The sequence below is a fragment of the Solanum stenotomum genome, chromosome 4 (assembly GCF_019186545.1).
Source record: "Solanum stenotomum isolate F172 chromosome 4, ASM1918654v1, whole genome shotgun sequence".
Classification (NCBI taxonomy): domain Eukaryota; kingdom Viridiplantae; phylum Streptophyta; class Magnoliopsida; order Solanales; family Solanaceae; genus Solanum; species Solanum stenotomum.
The window spans coordinates 2,967,888-2,980,423 of record NC_064285.1 but is presented as its reverse complement, the minus strand read 5'-3'; the positions used below and the strand labels follow the sequence as shown (position 1 = coordinate 2,980,423).

The 12,536-nt window shown below is 32.2% G+C and overlaps 3 protein-coding genes across 3 annotated transcripts; all 3 read right to left on the bottom strand.

The window, feature by feature from the left end:
* Positions 1-306: 306 nt before the first annotated feature.
* Positions 307-1,925, bottom strand: LOC125862734 (peroxidase 64-like). The gene is made up of 4 exons (XM_049542869.1): positions 1,541-1,925; positions 1,261-1,449; positions 973-1,135; positions 307-858 (listed from the first exon to the last, which is right to left on the bottom strand). Exons 1-4 carry the CDS (start codon positions 1,844-1,846, stop codon positions 461-463), a joined length of 1,056 nt encoding a protein of 351 aa, XP_049398826.1. The 5' UTR covers positions 1,847-1,925; the 3' UTR covers positions 307-460.
* Positions 1,926-3,238: 1,313 nt separating this feature from the next.
* Positions 3,239-5,108, bottom strand: LOC125862736 (peroxidase 64-like). Its single transcript, XM_049542870.1, has 4 exons — positions 4,857-5,108; positions 4,578-4,766; positions 4,312-4,474; positions 3,239-3,831 (listed from the first exon to the last, which is right to left on the bottom strand). Exons 1-4 carry the CDS (start codon positions 5,064-5,066, stop codon positions 3,434-3,436), a joined length of 960 nt encoding a protein of 319 aa, XP_049398827.1. The 5' UTR covers positions 5,067-5,108; the 3' UTR covers positions 3,239-3,433.
* A 1,707-nt stretch (positions 5,109-6,815) lies between these two features.
* Positions 6,816-9,544, bottom strand: LOC125862739 (expansin-A11-like). The gene is made up of 3 exons (XM_049542875.1): positions 9,341-9,544; positions 8,243-8,564; positions 6,816-7,446 (listed from the first exon to the last, which is right to left on the bottom strand). Exons 1-3 carry the CDS (start codon positions 9,483-9,485, stop codon positions 7,140-7,142), a joined length of 774 nt encoding a protein of 257 aa, XP_049398832.1. The 5' UTR covers positions 9,486-9,544; the 3' UTR covers positions 6,816-7,139.
* Between the last annotated feature and the right edge of the window lie 2,992 nt (positions 9,545-12,536).

Sequence of the window (12,536 nt, the reverse complement as noted above, 5' to 3'; positions counted from 1 at the left end):
TCGATGTGTTTGTGTTCTACTCTGTAGATCTTATCCTTTTTTCATTTAGATACCTTAAAGGATTTTGTATTAGTGTGATTGAATAAAGTCATACCATGTTCTATTTCTGTTATAATTCCAACTAAAGGTAAGTTGTTTGGTATCGACTTTTTGTCACTATGCTTTTTCAGGGAGGCTTCGTCGATGACTTTTGTTCACATTTTGTGTGTTATTGGTGTGCAACTAGTCCAAGAACAGAACGGAGGTGGAGTCTGAAGATGAAGAGATTATCTGGTGTCATTTCTTTACCTATTAGTGTTTCTTACTGTGAACTAAGAAGAGTTATATTATATGGAAAAAAAACAAATACTTCACTCTACATTCCAATTAAATCAAGAAAGGGAAACAAGATAAATATGTCTTTTGCTCAGAATAAACAGACTTAAACAATCAAGAAAATCAAACAAATTAAAGTTCTTCATCACCTAACGAATCTGCAGTCTAGTCTAACTTCTTGTCCATTACCACTGATACTACTCATCTTGATCATAGAATTGGCGAATGCTTTAAAGAAGTCATCTTGAGAGCTAGCATACTTTGAAACTAGTCTTTTGGTCCTTGATTTTGTGAGTAGAGATTCATCTGAAGTGAAAAGGCTCTTGCCATTCATTAGTAGCTTGTAGTAGGCGTTGTCAAATAAAGTTGTTGTAGAATCCATCGTGGCACCTGCATTTCTGACCTTGTTATGCGCAGGGCAAATGTTCTGTAGACTGGCTGCAAATGATGCTTGTAATGTTGGATCAACATTGTGACGTTTGTCGAATTTGTGGATTCTGTTTTGGAAGGAAGAACAATGAGAGAATCCAAGAGTATGTCCTCCTGTTATCAGAAACAAAACAAATAGCAATTTTGTTACAAAAGAAATCTTGAGTCGTTATATATAGTTCAAATCTAGGGCTGTGAATACGAGTAAAAAAGAAGAGAGTTGCTTACCTGAAAGTGCAACCAAATCATCTAAAGAAAGTCCTCTTTGGGCAAAGTTTTGTTGCAGTTGAGACATGTTGAACGTTGGAGAAGGTAATTGTCGCGTTTCAGTGGCTTTAGAGACTCTTCCATCTTTTCGACCTTTTGGTACTTCCCAAGTAGGACCTCCAGACTAAAACAAATATGTCCAAAATTATTAATTTCATGTTAATGGAGAAGTAACATTGTCTTTTTTTGGCTGCTAGGAATATTTTTCTCATGGTAATTAATATCATGTAATTCATTTATAGAACTTACAAGAGCAACAACATCACGAGCAGCGAGAGCAACAATATCAGCACAAGAGACAACTCCAGGACACAAATCTTCGATTTGTTTCTTAACAACATCGATGACATAGAATGCATGCAATGAGATGTTAGGAGGTCCATCTTTCTCTGCTTTGTTGTTTCTTGTTGAGTTCAGCAGCACAGAAGCATCACAACCCTTTCATTATACATAAAAATAGATAACACTCAGTTACTATATAACTTACCTAGAGTCAAAAAAGTTTAGAGATCAAAGAATAGAAATTTACTCTAACGAAACAATCATGGAAATGCATCCTTAAAAGTGCGGCTGGAACTGTTTTATCATTCGACATAGCATTCTTGACAACTTTGGTAATTGTTGACTCTGCATTAGGACATGTTTTGTCATAGTAATCGGAGCTCAGTGCCTTAACTTCAGTACAAAACAATACAAAAGCAAAGAGTAAAGCAATACAACATGTTGGTACTGTCATCATAACTAATTCTGTTTGCCAAATTAGGCTATGTTTCTTTATGCTTAGTTTGGATTTAGGACTTTGTTGTGAGGCATTAGGATCACATACAATGTGCATTTAAAGGGAAGAGATTGTAATAGCGGACACAAAACTACACAAAGAGTTGTTACTGAAATTATTGGTTATGTTTGTTAGTAAGTTTGGTCAGCTAAAACCATATGCAATAACGAGTTCTCGTTATCAGGTCAATGGAAGTGGAGGAAGATGATTCACTTTTAGGTTTGAGTAGCAGTTACAAAGTGCAGTTTCTGATCAGGCAAGCAAAATGACTTAACTTTTACTTACTTTAAACAGAGGAATATTATTGTTGCTTTAGTGGATATGGTTGAATGAATAAAGTATAGATTGATTGATGACTATTATATAGTTTTAGAGTTTTAATATTCAGAAAATACTAATATAACACATGACCATGTTTATGAGCCTATTTTGCAGGGCCATAAATAGTGGATTCTGGTCAACTACCTTTGTCATTGTCTGTTCTCGAAAAAAACTTACTCACATCTCGTGTTTATACCAACCGGATGAATGCATAACATGTGTTTTCATACTAGTTAATTAGGACACATTCTCAACTTAATTTATCACTTTAGTCATAGTAAATTTATATGATTTGATGAAAACAACGGAGAATTTTACCCTGTGTTGATAACCACTAGGCAAAATTTCAAAAAGGGTTGTTATTCAACATTAAGGTTTTCCCCTTGATCATGTCACATCATTTTCTAGCTGTAATAAACGTATTAGTATTCGTAGTATTGCTGGACAATGATATAGTAATTCTTAGAAAAACCATATTATTTGTGCAGCATTGCATCATGTGTAGAAAAAACTAGAGAAATTTTAGTTTTCTTGGATCGCGATTGCTACTTGTTCTTGCAAATCTCTCACATAACCTACGGATAGTTGTTTATTTTGGCATTTTTGGTCATTTTAACTACTTTTTCTTCAGTAAACTAACGCGTAAAATAGAAACTTTAAGTCCAACTTCCATGTTCTTTTTGTACTATAGTTCAAATTAAAAGGTAAGTTCTTAGATTGTCACCTCTCACTATGCTTTTTCAGGTAGGCATCGTCGATGCCTTTTGTTCACATTTTCTGTGTTGTTATCTGTGCACCAGTCCAAGAACAGATGGAAATGGAGAGAAAGGAGGTTATCAGGTTTTAAATTCTTTACCTGTTAATAAGTCTTTATTATTGTGAAGTAAAGAGCATCAAGAAAAATATTATCATTGTGTTAATGGTCAGTTAAACCTGATTTTCATTTCTATAGATTTTCCAGTGTTGTTCGACTAGAGGCCGTTATAAACCAACTTAATGAATACATAACATACGCCTTCACATATACTGTTATCACAAATCGTAGTTCATAATGCATACTCTCCCCTAATTTATCTCCGAGTCATAGCATATTAGTATAGTTCGATATAAACACCGGATGCCTTATATACTTCTGTGGTTCTGCCATACAAAAGTTGTTACACCACAAAATTCTTCTTCATTTAAGCTCAAATTTTTACTCACACTACATTCGAATTAATATAGTACATCACCAATCAAGAAAATGAAACAAATTAAGGTTCACCAATACAATAGTTAAATGGCCTGAGCCTGAGAAATATGTTGTTTTAACAAGGTCATCGATCACCTAACGAATCTGCAGTCCAGTCTAACTTCTTGTCCATTACCACTAATACTACTCATCTTGATCATCGAATTGGCAAATGCTTTAAAGAAGTCATCTTGAGAGGTAGAATACTTTGAAACTAGTCTTTTGGTGCTTGAATCTGTGAGCAGAGATTCATCTGAAGAGAAAAGGCTATTGCCATTCATTAGTAGCTTGTAGTAGGCGTTGTCGAATAAAGTTGTTGTAGAATCCATTGTGGCGCCTGCATTTCTGACCTTGTTGTGCGCGGGGCAAACGTTCTGTAGACTGGCAGCAAATGATGCTTGTAGTGTTGGATCAACATTGTGACGTTTGTCGAAATTATGGATTCTGTTTTGGAAGGAAGAACAATGAGAGAATCCAAGTGTGTGCCCTCCTGTTAGCAGAAACAAAAAGCAATAACCTTGTTACCAAAGAAAATCTCGAGTCTCTCGTTTCTATATTTAGAAACAGTTTAACTTTAAACCCTCGTTTTTCCCTTAATAAGATAATTTATAGCTACACAAAGTTGACTTGTTTTTAGGCCACAATTTCCAAAGTTATATTTTCCTTTCTTGAACTCCGTATCCATTCAAATTGCATCACATGTAATGGGACAGATGGAGTATATCTTTAAATTTCTGAATTTGATATGTTCAACCATTAAGATTCTTAGTACTGAAATATCAAGTTCAGAATCAATGCCTAAAGGCTGCATCTGCCTCGGGTTAGAAGAGAGGAGGATCTATGAGTTTAAATCAGTAGGATAGTGTTAAGACACTACTACTTTATGACACTGAACACAACATTTGTGTTTCTATGGATATACGTGTATCGAAAGCTGTGAATACAGTAATAGAACAAGAGAGTTGCTTACCTGAAAGTGCAACCAAATCATCCAAAGAAAGGCCTCTTTGGGCAAAGTTTTGTTGGAGCTGAGAAATGTTGAACGTAGGAGAAGGTAATTGTCGCGTTTCAATGGCTTTAGAGATTGTTCCATCTTTTCTACCTTTTGGCACTTCCCAAGTAGGACCTCCAGACTAACACAATATGCACAAAAAAGAATAACAATTTCACATTTGGCATATTTTTTTTTTTATGGTAATATCATGTTTGTGTTATTCAATAGTGAGTAGAACTTACAAGAGCAACAGCATCACGAGCAGCGAGAGCAACAATATCAGCACAAGAGACAACTCCAGGACACAAGTCTTCGATTTGTTTCTTAACAACATCGATGACATAGAATGCGTGCAATGAGATGTTAGGAGGTCCATCTTTCTCTGCTTTGTTGTTTCTTGTTGAGTTCAGCAGCACAGAGCCATCACAACCCTTTCATTATGCATAAAAAAAACACATACAATTAGTTACTATATAACTAGCTACAGTCAAAAAGTAGAGATCAAAGAAGTGGAAATTTACTCTAACGAAACAATCATGAAAATGCATCCTTAAAAGCGCGGCTGGAACTGTTTTGTCATTCAACATAGCTTTCTTGACAACTTTGGTAATCGTTGACTCTGCGTTAGGGCATGTTTGGTCGTAGTAATCGGAGCTCAGTGCCTTCACTGCAGTGGAAAACAATGCAAAAGCAAAGAGTAAAGCTATAAAACATGTTGGTAATGCCATCATAACTAATTCTGTTTGCCAAATTAGGCTATGTTTGTTTATGCTTTTGGACTTTGTTGTGAGTCATTAGGATCACATACAATGTGCATTTAAAGGGAAGAGATTGTAATAGAGGGCACAAGACTACACTAAGAGTTGTTACTGGAATTATTAGTTATGTTTGTTAGCAAGTTTGGTCAGCTAAAACCATATGCAATAGGAGCAATTTAACTTACTTCTTTGTGAAGCACATTCGTTTTCTTTAGCTTGAAGTGATATCCCAATACTAATGTTTACTAATTTTGGTTGTCATATAGAGACTAAGGGGATGTTTGGTTCGGAGATAAGTAATGTAAGGATTAATAATGCAGATATTATGATGTAAGAAATTAACAATAAATGCATGAATTAGACATAATACATAAATGTGCCCCTTAACTTGGTTTCAACTGACATCTATTCCCTTCAACTTTGGTGTGCACAAGTAGACAATTAAACTTTCCAAAAGTTGAACAAGTAGACACATGTATCCTATGTGAGAGTTTTGTGTCCTACATGGCATCCTATGTGTATTATCTCACATAGGACGCATGTGTCTACTTGCTTAACTTCGTATAGTTTACGTGTCTACTTGTATACACCCAAAGTTGGAGGATGTAGATGCCAACTGAGGCCAAGTTAAGATTGTGGGTTCAAGTAATACATGGGATATCAATTATCAAACACAAGATAAATGTAATCCTAAATTTTATATCGGAGTTAGTATATATCCTAATTAATCCGTTAACCAAACGAGCCCTTAGAGTTGACCCTCAAGTTTTTAACAACCCTAGGATAGAGAATGTGGTTGATCACCCTAAACAACAATATAATTGCCTAATTATTATTATACTCAAGAGAGTATATATAAAAATAATTGAGAAATTTAAGTTGTTAGTAGGTAGGAAAATTATGTATGCATGTAGTGGCTTTTGATTTAAGCTTCACTTTTAGGTTTGACTAGCTAGTTGCTAAAAATGCAGTTTATGAGGCAAAAAAAATGACCAACCTTTTCACTTACTTCAAAAAAGGAATGTTATTGTTGCATTGGTGGTTATTGGGTTAGGTTTGAACTAATAAAGTATACATTGATTGATGAATTGATCATCTTATATAATACTCAAAGAAAATTCTAATATCACATGACCATGTATTTAGGAGCGTATCAAAGGCATAATACATAAATATACATTCAAACTTGGCCTCAGTTGACTAAGAACTTTAATTTTGAGAGTGCACATCGTCTAGACACCTCAACTTGGTCTTTAACTAACAATTAAACACTCCAACTTTTCTCTATTGTGTCTCGTGGACATGTAACAGTTACATGATACATAAAGTTTGGAGGTGTCTAGATTCATGATCATTTTGTAAGTTGGAGTTTCAACTGACACTGTGAAAATGAATTAAGGCATCTAGATGTACATATTCGAAATTAGATCAGTGTTATATTAATTTAACAGTTGAAGTCAAGTTTGAATGTATGTTTATGTATTATTCCAGGAAAATTTTACTGTTTTAGCTCATCATCACCAATTCCCAAAGTAGAAAAGGAAAAAAAAAACCTTCACTTCTTTCAACAACAATTCTTTTTTGCTACAAAGCAAAAATGTTTGTACTTAAAATGATAAACAAGATCATATATATATATATATATATATATTGTATACAGATGTATATAACATGAAAATAGTCATATTACAAAGGTACAAAATATATAGAGCAAATTGAAAATTATTGATGTAGCTTAGACAAACTTGTCTTATTCATCCTTTCATCTAGTAAAAAAATACAATTTTTTGAACTACCCCTACTTACACCAATAATTGATTTCTATTTTTTTGGACTATAGTTCATGTGCTTACTTTACCAACAACTCCTCAATAGTCAAACCACTCCAGTATTAATCTTCAATTCCTCAAATATATAGGTATATATATCTGAATAAGTGATTTTTTTGGGGAGGGCTACTTTATGTAAAATGTAAGCACGCCGCTGCCCTATAAACTCAAGACCTCTAATTAAAACCGTATTCTTTGAACAATTTTTTTTGCATAATCAGAATTGAGTTTGGCTTGAATATGTTTGGCCAAATTTCCAACCAGATGGAACAATATTTAAGAATGTTTTTGTGACACCATCACTAGTAGTGACCTTAAATGATATTGATTGACCATCAAGATATGCATTGGATTGCCAACTTGCTCCCCAATTTCTTGACATTGTTAGCCAATTTGTGTTTGAGCCTTTGATTTGAACTGATTGAACAGATCCTGCCCCTGCTACATTGCTTACTAATACTAGTTCAAAATAGTCTCTTCCATTTATTGTGAACCTAACTCCACCATGCTTCTTGCAAGGTACCCTGCTCCACAAAAAAAAAATATCAATTGCTCGAGATCGTATAAGGAGACAATAACTTATTTCATCGATGGACGTGAGATCATTCTAACATACCCTTGGAGGATGTATCTGACTCTGATACCATGTAATGAAAATAAACTTCAAGCTTAATTTAATCTCAAAGTGTAGCTCATGAAATTAATTACATAGTATTGTCTAAGACCATATGAGAAGATAACAATAATTCACTTAATCAATGTGCAATATTCTAACATTGCCTTTATAAATTTAGTATTAGTTGTCCGAAATCATGATAACAAGTTTAGCAACAACTCAATCAATCAATGAGGGACATTGCTACACCCTTTGAAGGGCGGAAAATATAACATGGATGCCAATATTGACAGAAGTGGATCAAGAATTTGAACTTTTTGAGTTTTGGATTATAGCACATGAACAAGAATCTTGATTAAAACAATTCACTCAATCAATATAGGACATTGTAACACCCCTTAGAGGAAGGACAATATAACATGAAGGATTAACATTGGGAAATCAAGAAACAATGATGACTGTGACTCTGACTATGACTCTGATACCATGTACAGTAATGATTCTGACCTCTAATACCATGTACAATGATGACTTTGACTCTGACTCTGAAACCATGTCCAAAAAATGTACCTCGGACTCATTTTGTCTCAAAATTTAGTTTGTTAAGTCAAAAATTGTCTAAGACCATACGAGGAGACAACAACTCATTGCCTACTCGAATTTTTAGTATCAATTGCCAAAAACATTGAAGAATGATGACTTACCTTTTGTAGAGAACAGGAACAATGCCACCTTTGTAAATGCCAATTTTTTCCCAAGCAGGTTGAGCCATATCAAAATGTGGACGTGGAGGGTTGCACCATCCTCCATTGTTACTAGGAAGATTGTAATTTGGTGGACAAAAATTTGTAGATGTAATTGTAACAGATACTCCCTTTTTGCACCATTGAGGATCTGCTTTGTAATCACAAATGATTTTGTAGCATTGACCACATGATCCTCCATCATTGAACAATGCTGTGCTCAATGCTGCTGTCCTAGTACCATATCCTGTTGAATACAAATTGCCATATCCACAAGCACCTCCTGTTTTTTTCCAAGCCAAAAAAGAAAAAATTCGATCATTTGTCGCCTGTTTGGTCAAGCTTCTGAATAGTCAAAAGTGTGTACTTTTTAAAGTTGATAGGGTTGACCAAATTTTAAGTATGTGTCCAAGCTTTCGAGTAGCCAAAAGTGCTTATGTTTGAAAGTTGCGATATTTGATCAAGCTTTTGAGAAGTCAAAAGTGCTTATGTTTGAAAGTTGTGATGTTTGATCAAGCTTTTTGAGAAGTCAAAAATGCTTACGTTTAAAAGTTGCGATGTTTGGTCAAAGTTTTTGAAAAGTCAAAAGTGCTTATGTTTGAAAGTTTGCGAGGTTTGATCAAGCTTTTGAGAAGTCAAAAATATTTATGTTTGAAAGTTGTGAAGTTTGATCAAGCTTTTGATAAGTCAAAAGTACTTACGTTTGAAAGTTGGTGTCCAGACAAATATTTAGGAAAACAAATAAGTGTTTGAGGAATGATAGAAATTGAAAAAAAAGTAAATTTTCCTCATTACTCATTAGCACTTTTGAGACCATGGTAAAGCACAAATTACTACTTCAATATTGACTAAATGAAGTGTTCTTTTCAAATAAATTTGCGTAACACAAATTACTTCTCTTGAAAATTTCTTTTTCGATAAACACTTCTAACAAAACGAACCATTAGTAGGAAGTTCATAAATGTTGTCCCTTACATACATGTAATGTAAGTAGTGCATATATATATCTAGAGGTGCACATAATATTTTTAAATTTTGAATCTATTTCTCGATACGTACCCATTGTGCCAGAAGCATCAGCTCCACCATAAAATGTGGCATGAGCACTTGTCCATCCAGAATCTGCTGAGAAACCATTTGCACTTACGAAAAATGTACACAAACCAATTATAAATCCCAATGCTAAATTGACATTATTGGCCATTTTAATTTCTTAGTGGAAAATTAAGAAATTATGTTGAAACTTTGATGAATTCTACAATATTGACATAGCCAAGAAAAGTAATGGCTAGTACTTAAATAGATGTACTATTTATATTAAATACAACCACCCTACATGTGATCATTGCAACTAGGTGTGAAAAAGTAATAATAATGAAAACTATATATTATAAAATTGAATTATCTCTGGAGAAAACTGAAACTCAAATAATTATTCTCACGTTCTATCACCTCTTAAACTTGTTAGGCCACATGGGAATGCATCAATTACCCATTTCAATTTGGACATTTGTCATATTTTTCTAATGTTTTTTTTTTCTTGGTTCTTTTGTGAAATTATGGTAACACATTTAGTGTGATCTATAAGGTATTATAATTTTACGGATAAAATGTAAGACTATTTTATTTTATATTTAGTTGGAGGTATTAGAACATTCTAGGATTATTTATCTCACCATTTATATTTCAGTAATATGATAAGTTATTCCATATACATGATGAAGTAATTTATCTTGAAATAATTAATTTTGAAATAACTTGTTCTTAACCAAACTATCCCTATGTTGTATTAACAAGTAGGGAATATTTATTTTCTGTCAATATTGTGATGCTACCTCACATGGCATTTGTTTGTGTCCCATCATTGTGATCATCTGTAAATGCACATGTTGACACTTGTGCGGACTGTCATTTATATACTTTTTGAATTTTCAAGTCTTATTAACCAAAGTAATGTCACATCTCTTTATAACAGTCATATAATAATATTTCGTAGCACGTATTTTGTATAACTGATTTTTCATGTTATGTAATAAAATATTATATATTCTTTATAACAATATTCACTATAGTAATAATAAATATCAGAACAAATAACATTGTTATTATATAAGTAGCATTCTCTCTACAACATATAGTAACTACCCCATATAATTACTTAACAATCATTACTAACCTAAATAAGATTTGTTGCATAAGATCCATTTAATATTCTCTCTGTTTAATGAGAATGTTAGTATGTTACTGTTGTTTAGAGGGTCAAGCAGTTTTTCATTCAATAAAAAAAATTAATTAGTAGTTTTATATAATTTCTAAAATACAAGGTTCGTTGAATAATGATAAAATAAATGAAATTTAGCTCTAACTCAATTTTTTAAAAAAAATTAGTTTAAAAAGTGAGTATTATTAACCATGTACGGAGATAAATTGTCATCCTACTCATCGATGTGAAATTACTAACCATATCAGAAATAATATAATTTCTTAGAGTTCATATTTTATGTTCAGATAATATAAAGATTATATGGTTAAATTTGGCTTTAATTGGATTTGAACCTGGTCTTAAGGGTGGTATCTTTAACTTGTACCAGTAGCATAAGGGCACGACTGTATTTTTCATAGGTGCACTGTTAACTATATCATAATTTATGCCAATTTTTCAAAATAGATATACATATGATTTTTTCGAAAGTTGGTAGGTGCACGTGCACCCCTTCTCCAAAGTGTGGGTCCGACTATAAACGTATATATATATATATATATATATATATATATATATATTATAAACGTAGTATAACTTAAATCTAATTTTTAAATATACAAAATTTAAGAAACCACCGTTCGAGATACACAGAAAAATAGGTCAATTATTGATTCTTGCCAACCGTATTATGTATGAATGTGACAAAGAGGAGTAATATAAACAAAAAAAAAAAGAAGAAGAGAGAATTAAATAAAAACAAAAAAAATATTCAATTCATGTATAAATACAAGAAAAAAAAATTAAAGAGCTCACTCATCCCTAGTTAATTATGTAAGATTTTTAAAAATTATAAAGTCTAGGTCATTTTATTTCGCTAAAATTTTGTAAAAGATTTACTAATATTTTATTTGAATATTTCTGTTTAATCTAGCTTCAATGTAATATGTATGAAGTAATGTACTTACACATAGTTGAAGTTCAAATATTTGTGTTCAAAGTTCAAGTAAAAATGGTTGAAGTATGTACATATATATTCGAATATTACAAGATGGTAAAGTACCACTAACACTCTGTTTGGATCATTGTTACCCATTGTTTCATAATGTACTGTATTGTACTCTATTGTACTATACTGTATGGTAGATACACTGTTTGGCTAGATTGTATTGTTTGTTGCTGTTTAATAACATTTTTATTGTTTGGTTTGACTGTATCGTACTGTATTGTAATTTATAAATTTACTAAAATATTTTTAATTATTATAGGATAGGAGGTTTGACTACAATTAAATAATATAGGGTAAAGGGTAAAAAAGTATTATGAAATATTATGACAAGATATAATTGGAAAAAGAAATTAAGTAACAATGGGAACACACCAAATCGGTTGTTCCATAAAATGGGGGTTTTCATCGTTACGTAACAACGAAATTAACAATCCAATATAATACATTTTAAGTAACAATCAAAACAAACATTGTAGGTATGGTAACGATACAATACAATACAATGGGTAACAATGATCCAAACTTAGTGTAACTAGTTGATGGCCCAATTTTTTTTTATTTTTTTTTTGAAAGAATATTATAAGAACTTCAATTATGATCTTAGCAAATTAACTCTTACTTCCTCCCATGTGAGTTCTGATAATATATATAATTGTTGCTATATTATATTCCGTGACAATAATATATATGAATATTCATAATTAGCATTTTATTATATAAACTAGATAGGAATAGCCCGTGCTAAGCACGGGCCCAACACATAAAACTATTATATACTTTGTTCGTGTCTAGTGAAATATCTTTAACCGAAAAAGTGATGATATCCCTTTTATGTTTTTGGTTAAAAGTCATTAAATCGTTAAAACTATTAGTCATTCTCAACAACAATTTTATCATTTCTCTTACGTCGACGATGAGGTAAATTGTTAATAATGTGACCTTCATGATATGAAATGATAATAAGTGTCTGATAAATGGTAAACTTATCAAAGCTACAATCAATATAATAATTATTGTATTTAATTAAAGATAGTTCTATCANCGCT

Coding starts and splice junctions, on each gene's coding strand:
- LOC125862736 (XM_049542870.1), bottom strand. CDS start 5,066: ATGATGGCATTACCAACATGTTTTATAGCTTTACTCTTTGCTTTTGCA. Junction 4,767..4,856: donor TTCATGATTGTTTCGTTAGA/GTAAATTTCCAC, acceptor GCATAATGAAAG/GGTTGTGATGGCTCTGTGCT. Junction 4,475..4,577: donor CTCGTGATGCTGTTGCTCTT/GTAAGTTCTACT, acceptor ATATTGTGTTAG/TCTGGAGGTCCTACTTGGGA.
- LOC125862739 (XM_049542875.1), bottom strand. CDS start 9,485: ATGGCCAATAATGTCAATTTAGCATTGGGATTTATAATTGGTTTGTGT. Junction 8,565..9,340: donor TGATGCTTCTGGCACAATGG/GTACGTATCGAG, acceptor GGAAAAAAACAG/GAGGTGCTTGTGGATATGGC. Junction 7,447..8,242: donor GTTCCTGTTCTCTACAAAAG/GTAAGTCATCAT, acceptor TTTGTGGAGCAG/GGTACCTTGCAAGAAGCATG.
- LOC125862734 (XM_049542869.1), bottom strand. CDS start 1,846: ATGCACATTGTATGTGATCCTAATGCCTCACAACAAAGTCCTAAATCC. Junction 1,450..1,540: donor TCCATGATTGTTTCGTTAGA/GTAAATTTCTAT, acceptor GTATAATGAAAG/GGTTGTGATGCTTCTGTGCT. Junction 859..972: donor TGATTTGGTTGCACTTTCAG/GTAAGCAACTCT, acceptor TTCTGATAACAG/GAGGACATACTCTTGGATTC.